Source organism: Crinia signifera, chromosome 6 (genome assembly GCF_055691185.1).
Source record: "Crinia signifera chromosome 6, ASM5569118v1, whole genome shotgun sequence".
In the NCBI taxonomy this organism is placed as follows: domain Eukaryota; kingdom Metazoa; phylum Chordata; class Amphibia; order Anura; family Myobatrachidae; genus Crinia; species Crinia signifera.
The window spans coordinates 130451655-130475813 of NC_139222.1; the positions used below are offsets into that span (position 1 = coordinate 130451655).

Below are 24159 nucleotides of genomic sequence, written 5' to 3' on the forward strand. Positions count from 1 at the left end.
CTCCCTCTTCATGGTAAGGCTCCTGTCTCTTCCTCCTGCCAGCTACTCTGTGGTCCATTGCAATGTTTGAGGGCAGTAAAGGTGATATAAGAAGCTGGTACACTAGGCATATGCAGCAGCTCTGCTCTGTCCCTTAACTGCATGATGTGGTGGCAGCTCTATTGATCATAATATATACCAGTACTATTGTTGTCATATTTTAAGGCTGGGGGAGAGTCAGGAGGAGGGGGGTGTGTAGTGATCCTGCCGGCCTATGGGTGTCATGCCGGGGCCCCATGACCAATGTGCCTCCTGTCCCGTCCAGGGGAGGGGGGGGTCGCCGAGTGAGATGGTCCTCTCACCTGACCTGTGATCGATGGTGCTGCCGGGGGTGCTGGATGGTGCTGCCAGGGGCTGAAGTGATCGATGGTGGTGCTGTGGGTTGGTGGTGCCGGGGGCTGCAGCGCTGCCGCCTCCGGCCCGGGTGTCACTGCATCCTGCACTCGGAACTCCTCTCAGCCCTCTCCTTTCCGCTAAGCTTTCGGTTCACCTGCCTCCTTCCTCTGCTTTCTCCATCTCCTACCCTGCCACCACAACGCTGCTCTGGAGGCCGAGGGTGGTGGAGCTCCGTGGATGGGAGAACAAAGCTCCACGTGCTGCGACCCTCCCCAGCCGCCAACAGAAGGTATTGCTCTGAGCAACCTTACATATGCATGCACCCTCAGGAGGAGATGGGCGGGCAGCTGACATTCGGTGATGTCAGCTGCCTGACATGGACAGTTGGAAGTCAACCTCAGTGGATGGTAGGACATGAAATACCACCTGTCATCACATGCCGGCTCAAAAATCCCATGTTGACCTAAGACTGTGTCAACATTGTCTCCTGTCGACCTTCACCCATGTCAACCTAGACACCTGTCGACCCAACGACTGTCGATCTAAGTACTGTCGACAATAAGACTGTATCCCCTCCCGCAGAGGGTCATGTAGGAAGGTATGCATTTAAATGTACATTGTGTGTTGTTTCAGAAACCTTTTGGAACACTACATATATAAAAATAACCTCTGTTCATTCAAGAGAACCAGAAAATTCTATGTGGGACACAGGACAAAATGGATAATAAAGCATGGTTCCTTACCTGACCCTATCCTTCAGGGAGAAAATGCTCTGTTCCTGGACATTCCTTGTATTGTAGTATTGCCATCACCTGGGGGGAGCTAGGTAATTGATAAGAAAGGTGTTTCACCACAGGTGCATACCTCCCAACATAACCCTCTCCAGGAGGAACACATTGCTCTGCTACTGGACTTTCCTCTTAATGTATGATTGCCATCACCTGTGTTGAACAGGTTAATTGATTAAAAAAAAAAAAAAAAAAAAAAAGGTGCTTCAACACAGGTAATGGCAATCATGCATTACGAGGTAAGTCCAAGAGCAGAGCAATGTGTCCCTCCTGGAGAAGGTCATGTTGGGAGGTATGCAGGTGATGGCAATCATACAATACCAGGGAAGTCCAGGAACAGAGCATTTTCTTCCTGAAGAGAGCGTCAGGTAGGCAACCCTGTATAAAGACTAAAATAGCAAGTGAGCATAATACACCACCCAAATACACAGGGCATGACTGCAGGGATGCGTTAAACATACTTCAGAGACACCAGGGGAAGGGGATCCATTCCCTGCCTACTACCTACCCCCACGTTGTCCTATACTATTCATACATACATAGATACTATACACTGGCAGCGTGCATTGACCCCGACTGCACAGCACAGGCCACGCCCACCGGCTGCAGCGCTGCGCCCGCTCAGGTCATGTGATGTCGCAGGAGTTTCCGTTTCTCGTTACATCCGGGTGCTTGTGCGACCGGCGGCGGAAGGAGGAAGTTGCGGTACCGGGGTGAGAGGACCTGTTGGGAGACGCGGTACATAGACATTCCTCTATAGCGGGATCAGAGAGCAAATATAAAATGGGACGTTGTCAATAATATAGGGTCGGGGCTGTCTATGGACAGATTTTGTATGAGATTTGGAGAGTGTGCAGTGACACAGGAAGGAGTAAGGACCACAGGGAGAGGGGTGGGTGGCAGATGGAAGGGGTATGGAGCACGGAGGTTGGTAGGTGGCACAGGGAGGAGGATAAGGGGCACATCATTGAGGGGAGTGCTGAGCACAGGGAGATGGGTAGGTGGCACAGGGAGTGTTTGTGGAGCTGGGGGAGAGGGTGAATGATGCAAATAGCATTTAGAAGGGTGTTCTCGAGTTGGGGGGTGGAAATAAAGTTTGGGATAATGTTCAAAGTGTAGTGAGATGAGCGAGCTGCCATGAGGGTGTCATTGTTTCATCTGGTGGTGGGGAGCTTTGGACTGGGGGGCAGTGGTGTGTGGTTGTGGCAGGAGTATTTGGATGAACGTAGAGTATGCAGTAGTAAAAGTTTTAATGAATTGTTGTCCCACATATATGCTAAAGCATGGGGATATGAAGTTAGGGAATGCTGTTGTAGGTGATGATACAGGTATGAGTAATCTGGAAAAGTGACTGTAAGGGCTGGGGGCTGGTTTTGCTGGTTTTAGTTGCTTTGGTTGGTAGAGGCTGGTCTATGTGGTGAGATTAAAGTATGAAGATGTGTTGGCCAGTAGATGTCTGTACATTGACAATTATATTTATCCCACTCTGCTTCTTACAGATGGACAGGTGACACTGTTGCTGATTCTGAATATTTTCTTGAATTGGCCAAGATGAGTAAGCTACCTGGAGATTTTAAGGCTGATCTAGAGAGGAGCCTTCCTGCTATTGCCTCTATAAACTCATCACTGAGCCAGAGCCTCTCCCCGCAGTACTACTTGCATCCAGAACAGCGCAGGGTCATATCAGATGTCCGCCGTACATTCTGCCTTTTCGTCACATTTGATTTGCTTTTCATATCCCTTTTGTGGATTATTGAGCTCAATGTGAGTATATTATTCAAAGTTATGTAAAGTTTCAAAACCTAACCAGTATTATCCATCCATTTTATAGTTGGTCCCCAATCCTGGTTTGTGTACTCTTGGAATTAAGTACCATATATCACTGCAGTCTTAATAAAATCGAAAATTTTAATTAATATGCTAACTGTACATGTAGGGCCTGATTCTGGTTGGCTCACAACGCAGTGGTAGTTCACTTCGTAAAACGTCTATGTCCCTCATTCAGTAAGTAGTTAGGTTGAGAAGAGTTGTCTGAGCAAACTGGGCTATTAATGCATATTTCTATAACTTATATAGTTCTGGCCATATGGGTATGGATGAAACTTCTGTTGGTAATGTTTTATTTTTTAGCCAAAAAGAGAGTGACGGTATCTTATTGACTGCTGCATTTTACCTTCATTGTTCCTATATGAATTTTGGAGATTAATAAAAAGAAGAAAAAAAGACTATGAGGAAATAATATCCTGCAATATACAGACATCAACGAGTCTGCCGGATGTTTTACAGCAACAATAGTTAAAAAGTGCAAAACTGACCTGGTTTTGGCTTATGTTATTGCTGCTTTCAAACATGGGACAGACTAGCAAGAATCTTTCCAGGGTGGCACATCTGTTAGGGTGCAACATTTTGGTATGGCCAATGGGAGTTATTGGGTAGATTAGTTCCTTGTTGATTTAAGGTGTGTACACACTGGGCATGCAGCTCAATTTGATATATCATCAGACAACTGCATACGAAGGAACCCAGTGATGTCACTGAATAATGATTGTTCAGTGTGTATTCGCTATATCGTTCACCTGGCAGTACCACCGATATCGGCGTTGCTGCTGCAAACCAATAAACTGGATCTTTTATGGACTCCCATTTGTGATTATATATACATTTCTGCATATATACATATGTAGTATTCATTCTAGCACCCGCCAACTTTGAAAACCCATGCAGTTCCTCTTACCTGCCTGGGGTGTCACTGTCTGCTGTGGTGTTTCTAGCATAGGTCTGATTTGCATATCAGTGCTGATATACAGACCACACTGTGCTAGAAGCACTACAGCAGACCAGCAGCACCCCAGGCAGGGGTGCATGGGTTTTCAAAGATGGGGAGTGCTAGAATGAACAGTACATATGGTTTGCAAGAGGAAAAAACATGTATTCTTAATATGCCCTGCAGTGTGTTCTTTAATGAGGCATATGTCAATAGGAAAAGGGCAAATAGATTCTGCCCTTGGGAGCTTACAATCTATGTACCTTGTACAGCTTATTGTTTTAGATGGCTTGTTCCTTTCTGCTCCTGGGCCCAATGAGATAAGGCCATTTGTCAAAGTAAAAGCAAAAAGAAATTAGAATTAAGAGGTCAGCTGGCAGACAGCACATCTATCACCCAGAATTGCAACCGTGTTAGAATTGATTGATTGCTCTTCTGGCCACAAGACTTTAGGTCAGTGATGCTCTGTGTACTTAGGGCACAATGAGAGTTTGAGCCGAAGAAGTGTCAGGTATACAGCTTATAAAGCAGTTGACAAGGCAGCAAAATGGATGATTTAGTAGACATTGGTGCTGTTGCAGGGTAGTATGTATGCCTGTTGTGTGTTTTTGCACTGTACAGACTCTGGATTTAGACTCATGGACTTGTACACGTTTCACTCACATTTTCCATTTGCAGTTTTGAAGATGTATAACTGGGCTGTAATGAGGTGTTTTCACGTGGGTAAAGATTGAGGGCATGAGGACCCATATGTCGGCTATGCAAACTAGAATGTAGGCATAATTATGCCTGGCATAAAACTTGTACCATGTATAAGCTAGAGCAAGTGTTCACTGATGAGTAGCAGAGCAGGCATACAGATTCCATGGTCATCCTTGCTCTAGCTTCACTATACAAGCATCCTAGTTGTGTCATAAATATAGCACAGGTTGGCAAGGTAAAGATGCCCATACACCAGGACGATTTCCATGCAATTTGGTCACTTTTAATTTCATTGCGGCGATATGTTGCATACGATTGACATCAGGCCAAAATGCAATGCACATTCCCATGTGCATCGCATTGGAGCCTTCGAGTCGCACCAGCTGCAGGTGAGACATGTCGGAGCACAGCCAAGCCATGGAGGCCTGGCTGGGATCGTATGCAAAAGGACTGCACAAGATCTATCGCATGCGATTCTGCTGCCTTGGAAGGTCCCTGGCAGCTCATGGGGGGGATCACCTGCGACTTCTCTGAGGGAAGAAGTGACTCAAGTGTATGGCCAGCTTAATGTGTACTAAGGCACGAGAGCAGGGCTAGGCAACACCGACCCTCCAGATGTTGATGAACTACACATCCCAGCATGCCTTGCATCAGTTTCAGCATGGCCACATAGCAAAACTAATGCAAAGCATCCTGGGATGTGTAGTTCACTAACATCTGGAGGGCCGGTGTTGCCCAGCCCTGCGCAAGATACACAGCCTGCAATACACTGTTTCACCATTGGGTGGCTATTGCTCTGCAAATGAAAACTACTGTACAATGCTGAAAATAATAGCAACTGATGGATATAGTACTACAGAATATTGCTGTATGCAATAGCAAGCCCTGATGAGCAGGCCAGTCATGCGGCATGGCAATCTATATGGTACAATGTTGGCTCTTTAAAGGCTTACATTACTAAATTCTAATGTTTATTATAGGTTTGCCTACAAAATTGTTTTTGAATGGGAACTCCTTGCCACCTACTTTTATTTATTTGTATTTCCTCTTCAACTAACCGGTAACCTGTGGGCACTTGTTACATTCTGTTATGTCACAGAGTCAGTCTCACTGCTAGTTATGGAAGTTAATCTTTCCATCAGTCCTCTTTAATCTATTTTTATAAATCCTTTATATAACATTTCCTGGCGCTCCTAAATAGGTTTTTCAGATTACCAAAAAACTCAAGGCCAGATGTATTTAGCTTCAAAGAGTGATAAAATGGAGAATGATAAACAGCCAACCAGTCACCCCCTAACTGCCATGTTACGGGCTGGGTTTGAAAATTGACTGTTAGGAACTGACTGGCTGGTTATTTACAACTCTCCATTTTATCACTTTTTGAAGTTTAAAACATCTGGGCCAAAGAGAGAAATGATTAATATATGACTTCTCGGAGTACAAACGCGATTGATTACTAAAGACCAATCCGTACAATTTCTTACTATATTATCTTCTAAGCATCCTATACAATAAAAGATTATGCGGTTCCCCACCTTAATGGGGAGTTCAAGTGTTTTGCGGTAATATTGTTTTGTTCCATTTTGACAGGCTGGTTACTAGTCTAACATAATAATATTAAATAGAAAATTTGTTACCACAGAATGGGGCTTTATCCAGGTAAGTTAGTCCTTAAGGATATCAACATGTGTTTAACACTCAGGTTATAGGCCAGTATTCAATGAGAAAAATTTGCCTTGTTTTATGGCGAGTTTGTACTGTTTTTGCGTTGGAAGGAGCATTTTGCTCTCCAAAAGTGAACCACCCTATTCAATGTGATATTTTCGCCGTCTTTTTAAGTGATTTCCGCCGTGTCTCTCCGTGTAGCAATTCTCTATCTTTTCATGGAGAACTGGAATGTGAACTTTTAAACTAAAAGGTGTTTTTTTTTTTTTTTTTTTGTGTAAAAAAATCAGGATTTTTTTTCTATGAAGGGGCATGTTATTTTTATTCATGTGCTTATAGCACATGAATATATATTTAATTTAAAAAAATATATATATTTTTTAATTTTGTAAGTTTTTTTTTTTTTTTTTTTACACAGAGCAGCCAGCAGGGGGCCGGAGCTCTCGAGCCGCTCATTAGATATTCATATATTTACTGCATCCTAACCACATTGAATAGTGGGAGCAGGAGTGGCAGCGAGCCCTCCGGAACAGGGAGAGTGCATGGCGAGAGAAAAAATCTCTCGCCGTGCACGGAGAATTTTTCACATTAAATACTGCCCATAGAATCAACTATTGGTTTGTAGAATAATTGCGCCTTGTGCTATGTTTGTTACTGGTCTATATCTGTGCATTTCCACATTGATAATGTCATGTGGTGGGAGATGCGATTTGTTGTATGTGTTGCTGTAGTGGGTACTTATGTATGTTCTGGGCTCCCATGTTAAATGCACCCCATTTTTTCATACCCCTACTATCCAACTACGCATTGAGTTGATTTTATATAGTGTGGCGAGCGCAGCGAGCCAACGTGCCTGAAGCGTGGCGAGCGCACGCGGTCTCATAAGAAAAACGGGAGCCCAGATATTACATAAGTACCCTGTAGTGTTACATACAAGCTAATGACACTGTTATTTTTCTTTCTCCTAGACTAATAATGGAATTAAACAGAATTTGGAAAACGAGATCATCAATTACCATTTCAGCTCCTCATTCTTTGACATATTTGTAAGTGTTCATCATCTCCCAGCCAGTGCCACCCTTCAGACTACACTAGGTTTCTGGGTTTATCAGTCTTGTCCAAGCAATCTCAATGAATAGCACTCCCTCTGCCCATACACAATTGATTCGCAAAATCTTTATATATTTGTGATTCATGCATCCTATTATAGTTGTCCCTAAAATGCAGCCCCAAACTAGTGTCTTTAACCCTTTGAGTACCAGCATCTCTGAAAGACGTTCAAAATATATACTAAAATGCCAGTGTCGTTCACATTTCTTATATCAACTCAAATAAAAAAAAATTGAAAAACAAATCTTTGTTTATGGCACCGAATAATAGGTGTATTTCCTGCCGTGTTCTTAATGAATCGCTATGTTGCTCCTCTCTAGCAGGGTGCAATGTAAAATGAAGGTGCCAGCAGAGCAGGCACAAAAGTGACAGATTTTTTGATGTTGCTAAAATTCTTGGTGTGGTTATTCCTTCCAGTTTCTATACTGACAGAAGTGAGACTCCAATGCAGCAGGACTCTTCTATTTCTATTCCACATTGGTTTAACACCTGAGACAGTCACAGTGTTTGATAAACACTAGTGTATATGGGCAAGGGTCTGTCAAATATCTTTTATATCCAATCTCTGCAGAGCGCAATGTTATGAGCCCTATTTCTTTTTACATTACTAAAATTCTGCTGAAGCGGTTCTGGAACAAATAGCAAGGTTGACATATAGGCAGTATTAGGTTTACCTATGAACCAGCCAATGTTCATTTATAGTGACCGGTATTGTGTGTTTTATCTGGATGCAAAGGTTAGAATATTCTTGGCGCTAATAAGATAGAAGTTCCCCTATTCAGAGTAAGGGGAATATACCCTTATTCCCCAGACAAAAACATGTATATAAAATAATATACTCTTAACTTTTGGCGCTCCTCTTATGGACACTTTGAGAAATTAAAAAATTAGAATACTCCCCTTCTGTGATATCTTAGTCCCAAATCCTCAACAGCAAAGATCCGTCTTCCTTTGGTCTTTCAATCAGGGTTCATCCGAGATGATAAAAGTAAGAAAAGAAAAGGCAACATGTGTAGGATGGTTTTACCAATCTTAATACTTCATATAAATGAGTCGAATATGGCGTACCAAGACTCACTATTCAAATTAAACTAAAAGCATATCAAGGTTTCTTTTCAAGATAGGGTGGCATACCCTTACTCCCGGTGAGATAAGAAGTTTCACGCTTATAGAGGTTTCATTGAATTTTCTTATTTTATTCCATGATGATAAAAATCTGCATACAAATGAACTTAAAAACTGTAATGAACTGCTATGTTCTCATGTATTGTGTGTTTTAGTTTAAAACATGACATTCCTACACCAAGGTCTTTAATGAAGCAAATAATCCTATTGTGCAGTGCAAATGCAGGGTTTTTTTTTTCAAATCTGCTTCGTGCTATGATATTGTGGCCACAGATTTTCACTTATTTGAGTAATGGGAACGGGGTTCAACTGAGTTCCACCACCTCTAATGGTGAGGTGGAACATGTTTACCTCCACATTGGCCCTGCACTGGAATACTCACAGAAAAGCATTCTAGTTTGCAAGGGGATGCCAAAAACCCAACCACTGGCGTCTCTGCCTAATGAGGGAGTGTAAGTGCATGGCCACTTTAAGCCCTGGTTATAGGACACCAGGGGCCAAATGTAATAGGGTGAGAGTTTCAGAAAGTGAGAGATTTTGGGAGAGTTTTCCCCTTTTTTTTTAAAGCAGCAATCAATTACACTGCAAAGCCAGGTTGATTTTGCCAGGTAATTGATTGCTGCTTTAAAAAACATGGCAAAACTCTCCCAAAATCTCTCACTTTCTGAAACTCTCACCCTATTACATTTGGCCCCAGGTGTTTGTTTGCAGTGACATAGATATAGGCATGCATAGTAATAAAATGTGTGTGTGTGTGCACAGCCAGACAATAGTAGCTTGGTGTTGTGATAGTATTTAAAAAAAATAAAAAGAAAACAACATCCAGGGCCATGTAGGACCATGGATGATTTCATTTAGTAGAGCTTTAGTTAAATGTTTATTTGTGTCAAGAAAACGGGCCTAATTCAGACCTGATCACAGGGCAAATTGGTTCTCAAAATGGGCAAAACCATGCTGCACTACAGGAGGGCAAATATAACATGTGCAGAGAGAGTTACAGGGTAAATACTGGCTGTTTTATTCTTACACCGCAGTTTAGTTTTTAGTTTGAACACATCCCACCTAAATCGAAAAAGCCAGACCTGATTTACCCGGCAGCTCCCCATGAGGGTTCAAGTACGATTAGGCAAGCTAAGTTTTTTTGCATGCGATTTATCAATGCAACTCCCAGGGAGCTGGATGCCGGGCAGGGGGAGTCGGGAGTCAGACTGCAAAAATAACCATAGAAATGAATGGGCAGCCACCGATTGACTGAGAGCTCTCTCAGCCAATCAGCGGCCTCCCATTTGGGTGGCCGCTGATTGGCTGCGAGCCCTCAGCCAAACAGTGGCTGCCCATTCATTTGTATGTCTTTTTTTTTTTTTTTTCGTCCGTCTCTCTGCGTCCCCCTGCTGGCTCCCAGTGTCTCCCCACCCGGCTCAGGAATATTCACAAAACTACGACTGCCAGCAGTAGCATGCAAGGGGCCGTCCAGCACAGAGCATGGCCACCCCACATGCTGAGTCCCTCCCAGCGATGCAGCCGCAAGATTTTGGGGTCACTTCACTGTTATGTGAATAATAGTATAACAAGGGTAGTCCCCTGGCTGTGCAGCATGCCTGTGTTGTCCAGACCGTCCCCGTCCCCCCCCCCCCCCCTGCAATGCTGAGCTGGCAACATTGCAGTGCTGCATCATTGCCTCTGATGCATGCGCAGATTGGCAAAAATCTCAGAATAGCGGGTTTGGTTTTTTGTTTTTATCTGCATCCTTTTCTGATTTGGTCCCTTATTTCTCTCCATTCCTTTGTGTGCTGTTTTCTTAATAAAGTAAATCTGTACATTTAAATCATTTGTTTTCTTTTGGCAGCTTCTGGCGGTATTCAGGTTCTCTGCGCTGCTTCTTAGTTATGCCATTCTTCGTCTTCGGCACTGGTGGGCTATAGCAGTAAGTGTTTATTTTTATGTTTGTTATTCTCACCTGTTTTTGTACCCTCTCTATGGCCAGCAGATTGTGGATGCAGTGCAGCATTCAACAAATGTTGGTTCTCCCACAATGTGCAGACAGTGCTGTAAATCTGTCTCCCATACAGTATAATAGAACTTTATAGCTGGTTTTAACCATCACAGAGGATTACATTGGTACTTGTTTCCTAGAACGGCGGGCATCGCATGTACATCGCATGCCACTATAATGGCATGCGATGCCCGCGATTTTACATAGAAATGCATGGTAAAATGTAAATCGCGTCGATCGCATGCGGCCAAAAAAATCGCATGCGATGCGACCGACGCGATTACCGATTTTACATAGGGAACAATGTTAAATGGCCCAATTGACCCGATTTCACATAGGGAACAATGTTAAATGGCCCACATACCCCAAATAGCCACCCTGAAGTGCAAAATGGCCCCCCCAATTGTTAACGCCACCCCACGATCAACGTCAACCCGAAGCGTGGCGAGCGCAGCGGTACACGTCCTCCGACCTTTTCATACCCCCACTATCCACGTCAGCGTGGAGTTGAGAATAGAAAGTGTGGCGAGCCACCAAGCCCGAAGCGTGGCGAGCCGACGCGGATACCTGCGCTCGCCACACTTTCTATTCTCAACTCCACGTGGATAGTGGGGGGTATGAAAAGGTCGGAGGACGCGTACCGCCGCCCCTCGCAGGCTCGCTGCGCTCGCCACGCTTCGGGTTGACGTTGATTGTGGGGTGGCGTTAACAATTGGGGGGGCCATTTCACACTTCAGGGTGGCTATTTGGGGTCTGTGGGCCATTTAGCATTGTTCCCTATGTGAAATCGGGTCAATTGGGCCATTTAACATTGTTCCCTATGTAAAATCGCGGTAATCGCGTCGGTCGCATCGCATGCGATTTTTTTTTTTTTTGGCCGCATGCGATGCGACCGACGCAATTTTTTTCCTTGCGATGCCTAAGATCAATATCGTGGGCGCCGTTCTAGGAAACAAGTACCATTACATTTTCTTTATAATATTTCTGTTCCAACATCTCACACTTTCTAACAGTGTTTCACCAACTACGTGCCGTGACAGCCTGGGCTTTCACAAGGCACTAGAAAGGGTACCATCATGGGTTGATAGTAGAACCGGATGAAGTATTTTATGGTTAATTTGATTGGCAATAGCAGCGCTGACAGTTGCTTGTGATAAAATGTGTGGGTAAACAGAAGTTCTCTCCACCTCTACAATGGACCCATAGGGTAGATGTGTCCATTTATGTTTTTGCATTATGCCATACAATCTTCGGCATAGAGGGCATATGCTTCTGCTATGCAATCACTTCAGTGCAGTCCTATTGATTACTATGGGAACCAGCATCAATTTGAACACACCCGGAAAGATAGATAGATATAGGTGTCCTTCCAGGACTAGTGATAAAAAATATATATTTGCAATGATCTATGCCGTTTCGGGCATATAGCTCGTCTTCGGGACCCTTTTTTTCGCCAGACCCAGTTACAATACCTCCCCCAAACTGCCTCTTCTGGTCGATCATGCGGTCTGTAGATTCTCGCTGAGTGCAGTGGGTTTAAAGCAATCACAACACCTGCGCAGTCAGGCAATCACTCAACTGCGTGAATACCATACAGATAAGAATTGGGCCCAATGTTCATAATTGTCAGTGCTGGCTTTTAGAAATAACTGTTTGCCTTATTTGTTAGCTTCTTCATATGTTCATTTTTTCTGAGTGTATTTCATAGCAAAATGTAGGCTTTTCTTTTTTCTTTTCAATAATATTGTAAAATTAAGTAGTGTAATATTCTGTTATGTAATGGATGACCTGCATAAAAACTGGTCCATAGGCTACAGCATAAAATGTACCGTATTTTTCGCTCTATAAGACACACCTGACCATAAGACGCACCTAGTTTTAGAGGAGGAAAACAGGTAAAAAATATTCTGGACCAAATAGTGTAATGCCCGCATTACTAGTGGCGCTACTATTTCCCATCTCGGCAGGGACCCTGCCGATGATATCCCATTCGCCGAACAGACCCCACAGCACGCTGCATGATCCTCGCTGCCCGGACCTCTGTAAGTTGCTGACAAGTACCGGGGGGGGGGGGGGGGGGGAAGCGGGCTCCGCTGCAGCTCCTGAGATGCTGGTGCAGCAGCATCCATGAGTTTTCATAAGACGCACGCACACACTCTTCCCCCCCCCCCCCCCAACACACACACACTTTTTTGGGGGGAGAAAAAGTGCATCTTATGGTGTGAAAAATACAGTAATTATTTTGAATCCAGCTGTCCTTTTTAATTAACAGTTTATGGATTAACAGCTATGGATTACAGTCCCTCTTTGCTCAGGTCACTGATTACCGGTCCACCGGTATGTTGTTGCTTATATGAACAAGTAGAAGTTAAACTTGTATAGTCATATTACCTTTCTATAAACTATGTACTGCAGTAATTTATTATAGAATGATAAATGAGGAAGTAACCATACATTCTGCTATCTCCTAGGTCACAACCCTGGTCACCAGTGCATTTCTTATTGCCAAAGTTATTATGTCACAGGTGAGTGCCTCCACTATGTATTACGTTCCAGAAATGGGTTGTGTGGTGAGCCTCCTGTGAGCTGGCCAGTCTGCAGCAGTGCACAACCACAATCCACTTTGTTACCAATCTTAAGTAACTAAAAAAACGGTACTTGTTTCCTAGCACGGCCACACTGATTTACATCGGGGTGGTCGTGTCGGAAAAATCGGGTCGATCGCATCGCATGCGATTTGGTCGCATGCGATGCGACCGACCGATTTTGGACCCGATTTTTTTTTTTTTAATGAAATTTAAATCGGGTCCCTGGGACCCGATTTTACATTGGATTCAATGTAAAATATTCCCAACCCCCCCAAATGTCACGGCGTACACCCCACCCCACGATAGACGCCATCCCGAAGCGTGGCGAGCGCAGCGAGCCCGCGAGGGGCGGCGGTGCGCGTCCTCCGACCTTTTCATTCCCCTACTATCCACGTCGGCGTGGAGTTGAGAATAGAATAGTGTAGCGAGCCACCGAGCCCGAAGCGTGGCGAGCGGACGCGTATACCTGTGAAGTTATACGCGTCCCCTCGCGGGGCTCGCTGCGCTCGCCACGCTTCTGGCTCGCTGCGCTCGCCACACTATTCTATTCTTAACTCCACGCCGACGTGGATAGTAGGGGAATGAAAAGGTCGGAGGACGCGCACCGCCGCCCCTCGCGGGCTCGCTGCGCTCGCCACGCTTCGGGTTGGCGTCTATCGTGGGGAGACGACGGGGACATCTATAATGTGAAATGGGTCATATTGGCCCATTTCACATTTTTCAAATTTTTTCACGATTTCAATGTTAAAAAATATTTTAACATTGAAGCCTATGGAAAAATCGGGGGCATCGCGTCGGGACCTATGTTAATGGTCCCGACCGACGCAATGCCCCCGATATTTTACCTTTCCCGACACGATTTCAATGTTAAAATATTTTTTAACATTGAAGCCTATGGAAATATCGGGGGCATCGCGTCGGTCGCGTCGGGACCAATGTTAATGGTCCCGACCGACGCGATGCCCCCGATATTGTCTCCTAGCCGGCAAAATGGACCTGATTTCAAAGGAAATCTGGTCCATCGTATGGATCGTGTACCTTAACTTAAAGGTACACGATCCATAAGATTGTGGCCGTGCTAGGAAACAAGTACCAAAAAAACTATATATATAACACGATCTGCCTTAATTATTCTGTACATGAATTTTTTTTCTCAGCTTCTTTCCAAAGGGGCATTTGGGTATTTGCTGCCCATTATGTCTTTTGTGTTGGCATGGCTGGAGACATGGTTCCTGGATTTCAAGGTATTGACACAAGAAGCAGAGGAGGATCGATGTGAGTGCAAATTGGGGTAAACTGTAGTCTGTAATTAGGGGTTGTGTGTTTTCCTCACTATCAGTTATGTTTGTATAACCAGGGTATCTGGCTGCTCAGGCTGCTGCTCTTCGCCCTCCTCTTATGTACCCAGGGGCTACCTCTGATGGACAGTTTTACTCCCCACCGGAGTCATTTGCAGGTGAGATCTGTTCATCACATTGGAGATGTCTATAAATATCCCCCACCATGACTCTTGTCCTTCTTTAATTATTTGTAATCATAGGTGGCCCCAAAGTTTCCGGAAGGAATAATGTATTAAACATGTCTCGTTTAAAACCACAGGGTCAGATGATGAGGGTGATGACGATGATGAAGCCCTGGGGAGGAATGCTGTTACTTCTCAAGACCGGGATTATGTAAGGAAGGGAAAAGAAGCTATGGAAATTGTAGAGCAAATATTAGGACAGGAAGTCAACTGGAAGTTTGAAAAGAACAATGTAAGTATACCACATCCAGCCATGTATTCTCTCATGCACATGCTCCAGAATGGAGCTTAGGCTAGCCCAGGCCATGTGTCTCATTTCAAGTGAAGTGTAATTGTGCTGTAAGGGGACATGTTCATATAGGCAAACTCCACGAAGTTAATGTTAATGCAGCTGTGGGCTATGCATACAAGTTAAGCTGGCCACACACTACTGCGATACATTGCAGAGGTGTATGGCCATCCCATTTCCCTGCAAGCCACCTGTGACATACCTGGGCAGCAGGATTGCAAACTTGTGATATATCGCATGTGACCCCTGTTCCCCGCCACTGGGAAAGGGGATCCAAGTCGGTTTGACCGATCTACTCTGGTCTGATGTGCACAGGAACACGCTTTGGATCTGATGGGACCTCAATCGCATCTGATTTGGGCAGATTTCTCGGACAGTCCGTCGGGAATGGTTGAAATACGTTCAAATTGTAGTAGTGTATGGGGGCCTTTTATACGTAAGCTGCTCCCTTATAATTATGATTGATACAGTGCAGACAGAGGTGAGCAGTCCACATAGATGCTTACTGCCATTGCTCTTTCCATTCAGGGTTGTAAATGGCAGATGTGTGATCAACTCCCCACCAGGACCATGATATTGATTTGCTGTTAATAGAAATGAATGTAAAGACTTGTGCAGGACACATACATGCTGTTATGTGGCTGCTGAGTATAGCAATAGATTTCATTTCTTCTTTTCCTTGAATTTTAGGATGTTGGAGACGTTGTGTACACAATTGACATCCCCTTTCACGGAAAGACCTTTATCTTAAAGGTAAGTCTGTGGTTAAAGGGTAAGATAAGAGAACTGGATAATACATTTCATTTATATATGGTCAATCCCCTGATAATTCTCTGCCCGCTGTTCTTAGGCTTTTATGCAGTGCCCTGCAGAGATTGTGTACCAAGAGGTAATCCTACAACCTGAGAAAATGGTCTTATGGAACAGGACGGTGGCTGTATGCCAGGTCAGCGGTTTAGGATGTGAAAGCTATATTACCTTGTAGCTCCGGTGGGGGGGAGGGGGGTTTATCCCACTGGATCCCAAAGTTACATGCATGTGGTTCCCATTCTCTACTGTACAAGCAGTTAGTGCAGGGGTGGGAGTGGTATGTAGTTGCTGATTGTATTATGGAATCTATTGTCCAGTCAGCTACTCCATGCACTACTTGAGGTGGAAATGTAAATCTCTAATACAGGTGCTGAGGCTAACCGGCTTAATAGAGGTGTTTGCTCTTATCTACCACTCCATGGCTATGGTGAGAATAGAGATCTACAAACTAGTAATCTCGCTCGAAGCAAAAGCTTCGAAAGATAGTCTACCTTCTGTGTTTGGGCATGTGTAAGAAAGAGATGCCAGCAGATGGCAGTGTTTCGGAGATTCACGGACATTAGACATATAGAGATAGATAGATATAGATTGATAGATAGATATATAGATATATAGATGGATAGATAGATGATGGTGTGCAACACTTCATTCTACGCACCACATTCTTCTTCCATTGAGATCTCAAAATAAAACACCTGATCCCTGTAATTTACTACACAGATCCTCCAGCGGGTGGATGACAACACTCTCGTGTCATATGATGTGTCATCAGGCGCAGCAGGTGGGGTGGTGTCTCCCAGGTTAGTAGCTTTTTCCCCTCTATGATTTACTTGCTTTTACAACTTGCCAACTCTAATCCCTTTTTTTGCACACCAGGGATTTTGTGAACATTCGGCGGATTGAGAGAAGAAAGGACCGATACTTATCAGCGGGTATTGCAGGCACACACCATGCCAGACCTCCTCTTACAAAATACGTAAGGTGAGGAGTCTCTTCGTGCTTTTACCATAATAAGCTAATATCCTTTGTGAATAAACATCAATGTCCATGTAGCATGAGATGTGCCATCATACTGTATATGAATTCCTTCCAGATTACTGTTCTGTGTTACTTCCATCTGCCAGTAGGTGGTGCAGTACGCAAAGCAACATGCAACTGTCTAGTGAGGGAAAAAGCAAGCCCGAATTTGTACAATATTGTCTCCTTAACCCTTGTTGACTACTTGTTCATTTAAATGGACATTATAAAAAGAATGGGTTGCATAGATTGAATTGTGATGGTGGTTGTCACTCAAATTCTAATGTCCCTTTTAAATATAGTCAAAAGTTATGAAAATACTGTGGATTTTATATCAGGTGCAAGAGTATCATAATATCAAATTAGAACAAATCTTGGTGTACAAGCTACAATGCTTTATGTGCTATAAACTAGTGACCAAAACACATATTTTTGGGGTTACTTATTGCCTCATTTGTCTACTTCACCGGTTGTGGTCTAGGTGACATGCACAAGATCAACACTGGTAAAAGGTGGACAAATGAAAAGGTTGACATGAATTTTTCATGTTTTTTTAATGTTGTCGACACCTGAGCTCATGGACCTCCAATTTGTGTACTGCGTTCGATTACCATGCTTCATGCAAAGTGTCCAACTCCAGTACCGCTGTGCTCGGCACACTTTACCACTTCCATCTGGAGTCCACGTGGATTGTAAAAATATGAAAGTCCAAAAAAGTTAAGACATTGTATGTTCACAATATGGTGTCATTTTATTGACTGTTGACCTAGACGTTGTCTAGACGTTGTCTATCAGCCATGCAGATAACTACTTTACCAATGTCATCACTGGGATACACAGAAAAAATGCAATGTGGCATAAAGGCTTAAACTAGCCCTTTTAAACTTAAAGGGTCGGTCTATATTGTACAACTTGTAGAGGAATTAAAATAAGAACCTCAAACATAATGGCGCTTAAAGGTATTTTCCAGCATGACAACTATGAACCAAGGCATTGAGCCTGCCAGTATGTTTTGTTCAAGAAGGATGTAAATTTACAATAATTGGATCTGAAATTGTTCTCATTTCTTGCCTTTCGCTTTGTATTCATGCACAATGGTGGAGTTGTACTTGTGGATCTGGTAGCAAGTAGAGCTGTCTTGGTTACTGGCATTAAGACCAAATATGCCCCAGCATCCATGCTAGTCATAGTGCTAGCAAAGCATTTCTTTACATGACCTTGAAACCCTTGCTTTCAGTATACTTTGAATATGTCGAAAACATAAAAAATAAATAAAATAAAATGCGCCAGACTGAATTAATTAAACATTAATTTATTCATTTAATCAAACATTATTCACTGGCCAATGAGAGTATATAAAAATACAGCAATAAAATGTATAAATTAAAGACGGTGCACCTTGCACTAGACACTGACAAACATATAATATAAAATCCTGTACTTTGTGGGTACTAGGTGGATTAGTAACACTGTTAGAAACGGTCACATTAATCATCCATCTGTTTGTGGTCTTTTGGGTAGCAATTAAATGGTTATTTCTTATAGTTGTTAGTACAGTCCTCTTTTTAGAAAACGGCTTTAGTAGCGTAACTTACTGTCTGGCCAGACTTTTGTAAGAAGTACCTGCACTGGACCGTCCTCTCGCAGCTGCTGATCCAATGGAAATGCAGCTATCTCTGGAGTCCTTCTGGCGGTGGGTTATTTGTAAATTTCCAGGCAGGTGGGTATTCAGAACCCAATGGTGCAGTTTTATTATATTTTGATACTAAAACTGCACCATTGGGTTCTGAATACCCACCTGCCTGGAAATTTACAAATAACCCACTGCCAGAAGTACTCCAGAGATAGCTGCATTTCCATTGGATCAGCAACTGCGAGAGGACAGTCCAGTGCAGGTACTTCTTACAAAAGTCTGGCCAGACAGTAAGTTACGCTACTAAAGCCGTTTTCTAAAAAGAGGACTGTACTAACAACTATAAGAAATAACCATTTAATTGCTACCCAAAAGACCACAAACAGATGGATGATTAATGTGACCATTTCTAACAGTGTTACTTATCCACCTATTACCCACAAAGTACAGGATTTTTATATTCTATGTTTGTCAGTGTCTAGTGCAAGGTGCACCGTCTTTTATTTATAAATTTTATTGCTGTATTTTTTATATATTCTCACTGGCCAGTGAATAATCTTTGATTAAATGAATATAATTAATGTTTAATTGTGTCTGGCGCATTTTATTTTATGTTTTTAATTTTTGCACTGTGTAATGACAAAAGGGAGTTGGGAAGGAAGCCTTGAATTGAATTAATGTATACCCTTTTTCACTGTTCAGGGGGGAGAATGGACCAGGAGGTTTCGTTGTTCTGAAAAGTTCTCGGAACACTTCCGTTTGTACATTTATTTGGATCCTCAACACTGATTTGAAGGTACTGCAGGTGTCTTGTGATGCAATCTGTTTTTTTGTTCATTACATGTCCTGTACTTTCATGTTGTCTTGATGATAGATAGATAGATAGATAGACATACATACACACTGTAGCGATAGATAGAAACCTCACTCCATTCATTATAACAGAATTGTTATAACCTTAGCACCTGTTCTGGATTGTTAACAAAACCTACCCAGTTGGTTTTATTTATATACATAAGTAATCTAATTGCACAGCATCCACAATCATAAGTTTCTTTATATAAACTACCTATTGCATTCGGCCTTCAGGTCAAAGCTAAATAAATAAATACATGCATCCACAGAAACAGAAGGTCATAACACAGCTCCTAAAACAGTTTCACTTGATTAAAAGAAATTGTGGAAAGTGGACATTCAGCTGTCAATGTGGGATTATTGTGTTTGTGTGAAACAGCTGTTGGTTTTGTGACCTATTGGGGTGTGGGCATTGTGCTTCTATAATTACATTTCATTGGATTTAATATAGGTATACTATTATAGGAACAACCTTCTGTGACCTTGTGTATTTATCGTATGATTTTATGCTCTGTTCAAATAAAGCATTGGCGAACAAAACAGTTTTTAGGGTTTCTTTGGTATGTGTTGGGTTTTATTACATTTTATCTATTGTTATCGGATGTAAGGGAAGCTGCTATATAATTGGTTTTATGAGGAGTTTCATAGTCTGTGGCGACCACTGATGTATTGTACAACTAATTATGCTGTTTCCAGTTTGTTCATAAAGAAGAGTACATTTTGAGATTTTGTTTCAATAAAATTAAGCCTGGGATGTGAGTTGACTCTTCTACAATTATCTCATTCATTGGTGTATTTTGTGCATTTGCAGCAGGTAATGCATCCGTATTAGAGCCGAGTAGGTTCAGTTTTACTCGGATCTTATTGGCTATCCAAAATACTTGACAACCGATAACCAATCGGAAATTGTGATAATTTGGCGATAAGTCAATTGCATGCTTTGCTGATATCACAGTGTGTGTGGCCTACAGAAGGAGTACAAAGTAGGCCTATACGCTTGATCATGCCTAGGATCTGTTCATCACTTGGGAAGTTGCTCTTACTTCAAAGAACACAGAAACTGAGCAGTATGGATCGGACATCTATAAAGACTATTGCTATTCCGACACATAAAAGCAGTTCTCCTGCCCATCTTTAAAACATTAGAAGGCAAAATAAAATCTACCATTTGTAGAACCTTACACCATGCAGATGACCGCTCTGATCTCCTACATGTGATCACCCTAGTATCAGTGTCCTCTGTACCCAGAATGGAATTGTGTTTTGCAAGAACAAAATTAAGAAGATGGTCTGTTAAGGTGCGTACACGCGGGTGCAATTATGTATGAAATCGCTGGCAAAATGGTCGCTCAGCGACCATATTGCCAGTTATTTCATGTGCAGCCGGCGATAGATGGCTGGGAGCGCGCTCCCGCGGCCAGCCCTTCATGGTCGCAGGAGCATGCTCCTGCGACCAGCGGCTTCCCCCAGCGATCGCCGGGCAGGAGGTCAGCGCTGGAGAAATCAGCGCTGTTCTCCCATGCCCTGCGACGCTGCTCCCTCCCTCCTCCCGTCACCTGCTGCTGCGCTCCGCCTCCGCCCCGTAGCAGTGTCTCCTTTTCATCGCTGATGAAAAGGAGACACTAGCAATATGATTGCTGGGGATATATTGCTAGCAATATATCCCCAGCAATCATATAGACCCGTGTGTACACAGCATTACTGTGTAGAAGAATTAGCATAGAGCAGTAATATAATTCATGGTATAGCACTTTTTAGTGGTTACATCTCTCTTCTGCAAGAGTCATCTATTATGTATACTAGTATTCCTGTTTTTTTTTTTTTTTTTTTTTATAATTTCTTGTCTCCACAATGACTGCTTTGTTTGTTTCTTCCTGTGCAGGGTCGTCTTCCCCGTTACCTCATCCACCAGAGCCTGGCTGCCACCATGTTTGAATTCTGCAGCCACTTGCGTAAAAGAGTCAGGGAAGTTTACAGTGGATCAACATAGACTTTTCCAGCCAGTAGTCCTACACTGTGCTGCCTTCTAGCTATTGGCTAAATTGTTGACCTGGCAGATGCTTTCTGCCTATTCATTCTTTGTTGAGCCTAACCGGAGGAAGGACCGTCCCGCATAACACATGCAGTTTTCCCTGTGGCTACTGAAAACTCATACTAGTTTTCTGACACATCTTACTAAAGAATGTTATTGGACTTTTTTTGGAGAATGAGGAGGAGCTTGGTCATGCGTCCTATTCCAAGTAGGATCGCGTGTCGAGTGCTGATGTTTGTGGTACCATGTTCCTGCCTCATCAGTCACTGCGCTGTCATACTGTGGATGACCCCTATAGCGGAGAATGTTGCACGTTAATAGAGCCACTAATCAAGATTTTTTTATTATATACATTAAACTGACTGGCAGCGCTCCCTGTTTATTTGGGGGCTTAGGTGTTTACCCTATGCTGGGCATGCAGGGTTAACGACTCCCAAATTAAGTGACTTGAATGGATTGCAGAGATCCAGTTTACAAATCTGAATGAGATTTGGACTGCTTGTCTTATTCTTTTGACTGTAGTGAGTAATTGAGGATACCCCGGAAAAGTAAGTAGAGGGGGTGCACTGAAGAATTGGGAAAGCTGTTTGTTCACAAAATAAATGTCATTGTTTTAACACCTTAAATACCATTACCTTAATTTGGCAAGGTGTTAACACATCTTAATGTTTTCTTTACCTAGAATCACAATGCATACATAATTTCACTTGTTTTTATTCTGCAAATTATTATTTTTTACTTATGTCAAAATCATACAGTGCCTACTTATGTTATAATTTCCAGCATACCCCCATACTGAGAGCTTAGTAATGGCTGGGTAAGATTGTGTTCCACTAATCTCTCAGCAATCACAAAGTACAGAGGGGTTTTATGCAATTCCTGGTGGTGTCTAACCAATCCTTACAGAAACCTTATTGATCAGTGTTTTGTCAGATTCTTTTAAAGAAGGTTCAGTTTTGCTATTTTTTTCTAACGCAATATCAGACTTTTTTTTTTTTTCAAATTTTGAACAAAAACCAAATCTTGATAAAAACATTTAAATAAATTTGAGAACGTGTGTGTTTTTTTTTTTTTTTGAGGGGTGTGGTGATCAAATGGACAGTAGTTCAAGAAAACCTAATTCACATTGCTGAAATCTGTGTAACAGTGTAAGGGCGGTATTCAATCCCGGCTGTTATTTCCAGCTGTGAAAATAATGGTAGTTTCCTATTCATTGCTGCCGTTACCAACAGCATTGAAGGCAGATTCCAACAAAACAGATCCAACTTTAGAACAAGTTTGATCTGTTCTGTCGTGAACGGCGGTGGGTTGTCTAAGTCCTGGCCGTTTTTTGACAATTCGTGGCTGTTTTTGCTGACCCGCCTGGTTTCCGACACTCAATGTTCCGACTGTCCTGTAACAGTTGAACTTTGTGAAACCAGCCCAGGATTCCAACTCCTGGGACGTTCCGACAGTTGGAATACCGGATTGAATACCCCCTTAGTGGGAGGTATATTAAAGCTTTGAGCGAGATAAAGTACCAACTAATCCGCAACCACGACCCCTCCCTTACAGAAACAGACCCTGAAGGTCTTCTAAGCTTAAAATCTACTATAAGCATATATTTCCAAACTAGAAAATGGGAATGGGGTCCAGGCCACTGACTATTTGGGTTATACACTCCAATTTGCATTTCATCAATCCATTCTTCTGGAAGAGAAAGAATTATAATCACTGCAGCCCTACATTTCATCACGTGAAGAGGTTGATAAGGAATGCAGCCAATTTACCGACATTCAAAATACCGACATGTTCAAAATGCTGACATTCGTAATGCCAACATGGTCAAAAAGCTGACATTTAAAAAGTCAACTTGTGTTTTTCATGTGTTTTTTGTTTCTTTGAAACCAACTTATCGATCCAAGTAAGCATAGGGTTAGATTAGAATTATGTGCCGAGCGCAGCAATCCATGTGAGAGGGGACACGGTTCACTTTTATACGGTGTCCATGTCGTCCTAAACCTACTTATAAGGTGTCGTAAAGTCTACTTTTTTGACCATGTCGGGCCAATGAATGTCAGCATTTTAAACATGTCAGTATTTTCGCTGTGTGTTAATGCTTTTCGGTATTTTGAATGTCGGGAAATCATACTGAACACGTTGGTAAAGATGGATAATATCACTTGGTTCTGTGAACAATGTGGAAGTACTTAGATGACCGTAGCACTTTAATTACAAATACATTTTCCTGCATACTTTAGGTGAATCCACAGAAGGGCATATTTACTTCGAAATTTCAACTAGCGATGATATTAAAGTGAAATGGCCCATGTTTTGCTTAAAAAAATCATTGTCCTCTTATTTTCAAGGTTAAAAAATGATCCAACAGCCACTTTGCAAATTTACACCATGAAGTAAGCATGGGACCATGGTAAAGCAGCTCTCTACCTCTGATTTGTCATCTCCGCTGTATTAGTCACAGTAGTGTTCACAAACTACCTTTTATTATAGGGAAAAGTGGCTCTAAATTGCACACCCTCAGTAACGAAAGGTGCCATCTGCTGAGAATAAAATGGGTTACACAGAGAGAGAGAGGGTGCAAATGCACTATGCGATCATTAAATTACAATATAATAAGAGGTTGTTAGTATATCATTGGCCAGTGATATTGGCCTGCCCACCAATCGTCCAGGTCACCTCTTGTCGAGCAGGTCCCTAACACTATGGGGTCACCACCTGGGACGCAGGGAACCCCCGAAACATGATCCAGCTAAGGACCCCCAGGGCATCACAATATGTATGAAGGTCCGTACTATATGTTTGGAGGTAGAGAGTGTGTGAAAAAAAGAGTGCATACATAAATAAGACAAACATGATATAAAAAGTGACTGTGTATTTAAGTTGTGATGCCC

The 24159-nt window shown here is 42.7% G+C and overlaps 1 protein-coding gene across 3 annotated transcripts; it reads left to right on the forward strand.

Annotated features, from left to right (window-relative positions):
* The first annotated feature begins 1512 nt into the window (after window positions 1-1512).
* STARD3 (StAR related lipid transfer domain containing 3) lies at window positions 1513-22325 on the forward strand. Of its 3 annotated transcripts, none has more exons than XM_083147189.1 (14): window positions 1513-1531; window positions 2663-2927; window positions 7263-7340; window positions 10376-10453; window positions 12994-13047; window positions 14268-14385; window positions 14468-14566; window positions 14710-14864; window positions 15612-15674; window positions 15772-15867; window positions 16452-16531; window positions 16608-16712; window positions 19084-19177; window positions 21119-22325. In XM_083147189.1, exons 2-14 carry the CDS (start codon window positions 2715-2717, stop codon window positions 21224-21226), a joined length of 1341 nt encoding a protein of 446 aa, XP_083003315.1. In that variant the 5' UTR covers window positions 1513-1531; window positions 2663-2714; the 3' UTR covers window positions 21227-22325. The 3 variants fall into 3 exon arrangements, with proteins under 3 accessions (XP_083003315.1, XP_083003316.1, XP_083003317.1); XM_083147190.1 differs by lacking the exon at window positions 1513-1531 and adding an exon at window positions 1722-1876; XM_083147191.1 differs by lacking the exon at window positions 1513-1531 and adding an exon at window positions 1744-1901.
* The last annotated feature ends 1834 nt before the right edge of the window (window positions 22326-24159 follow it).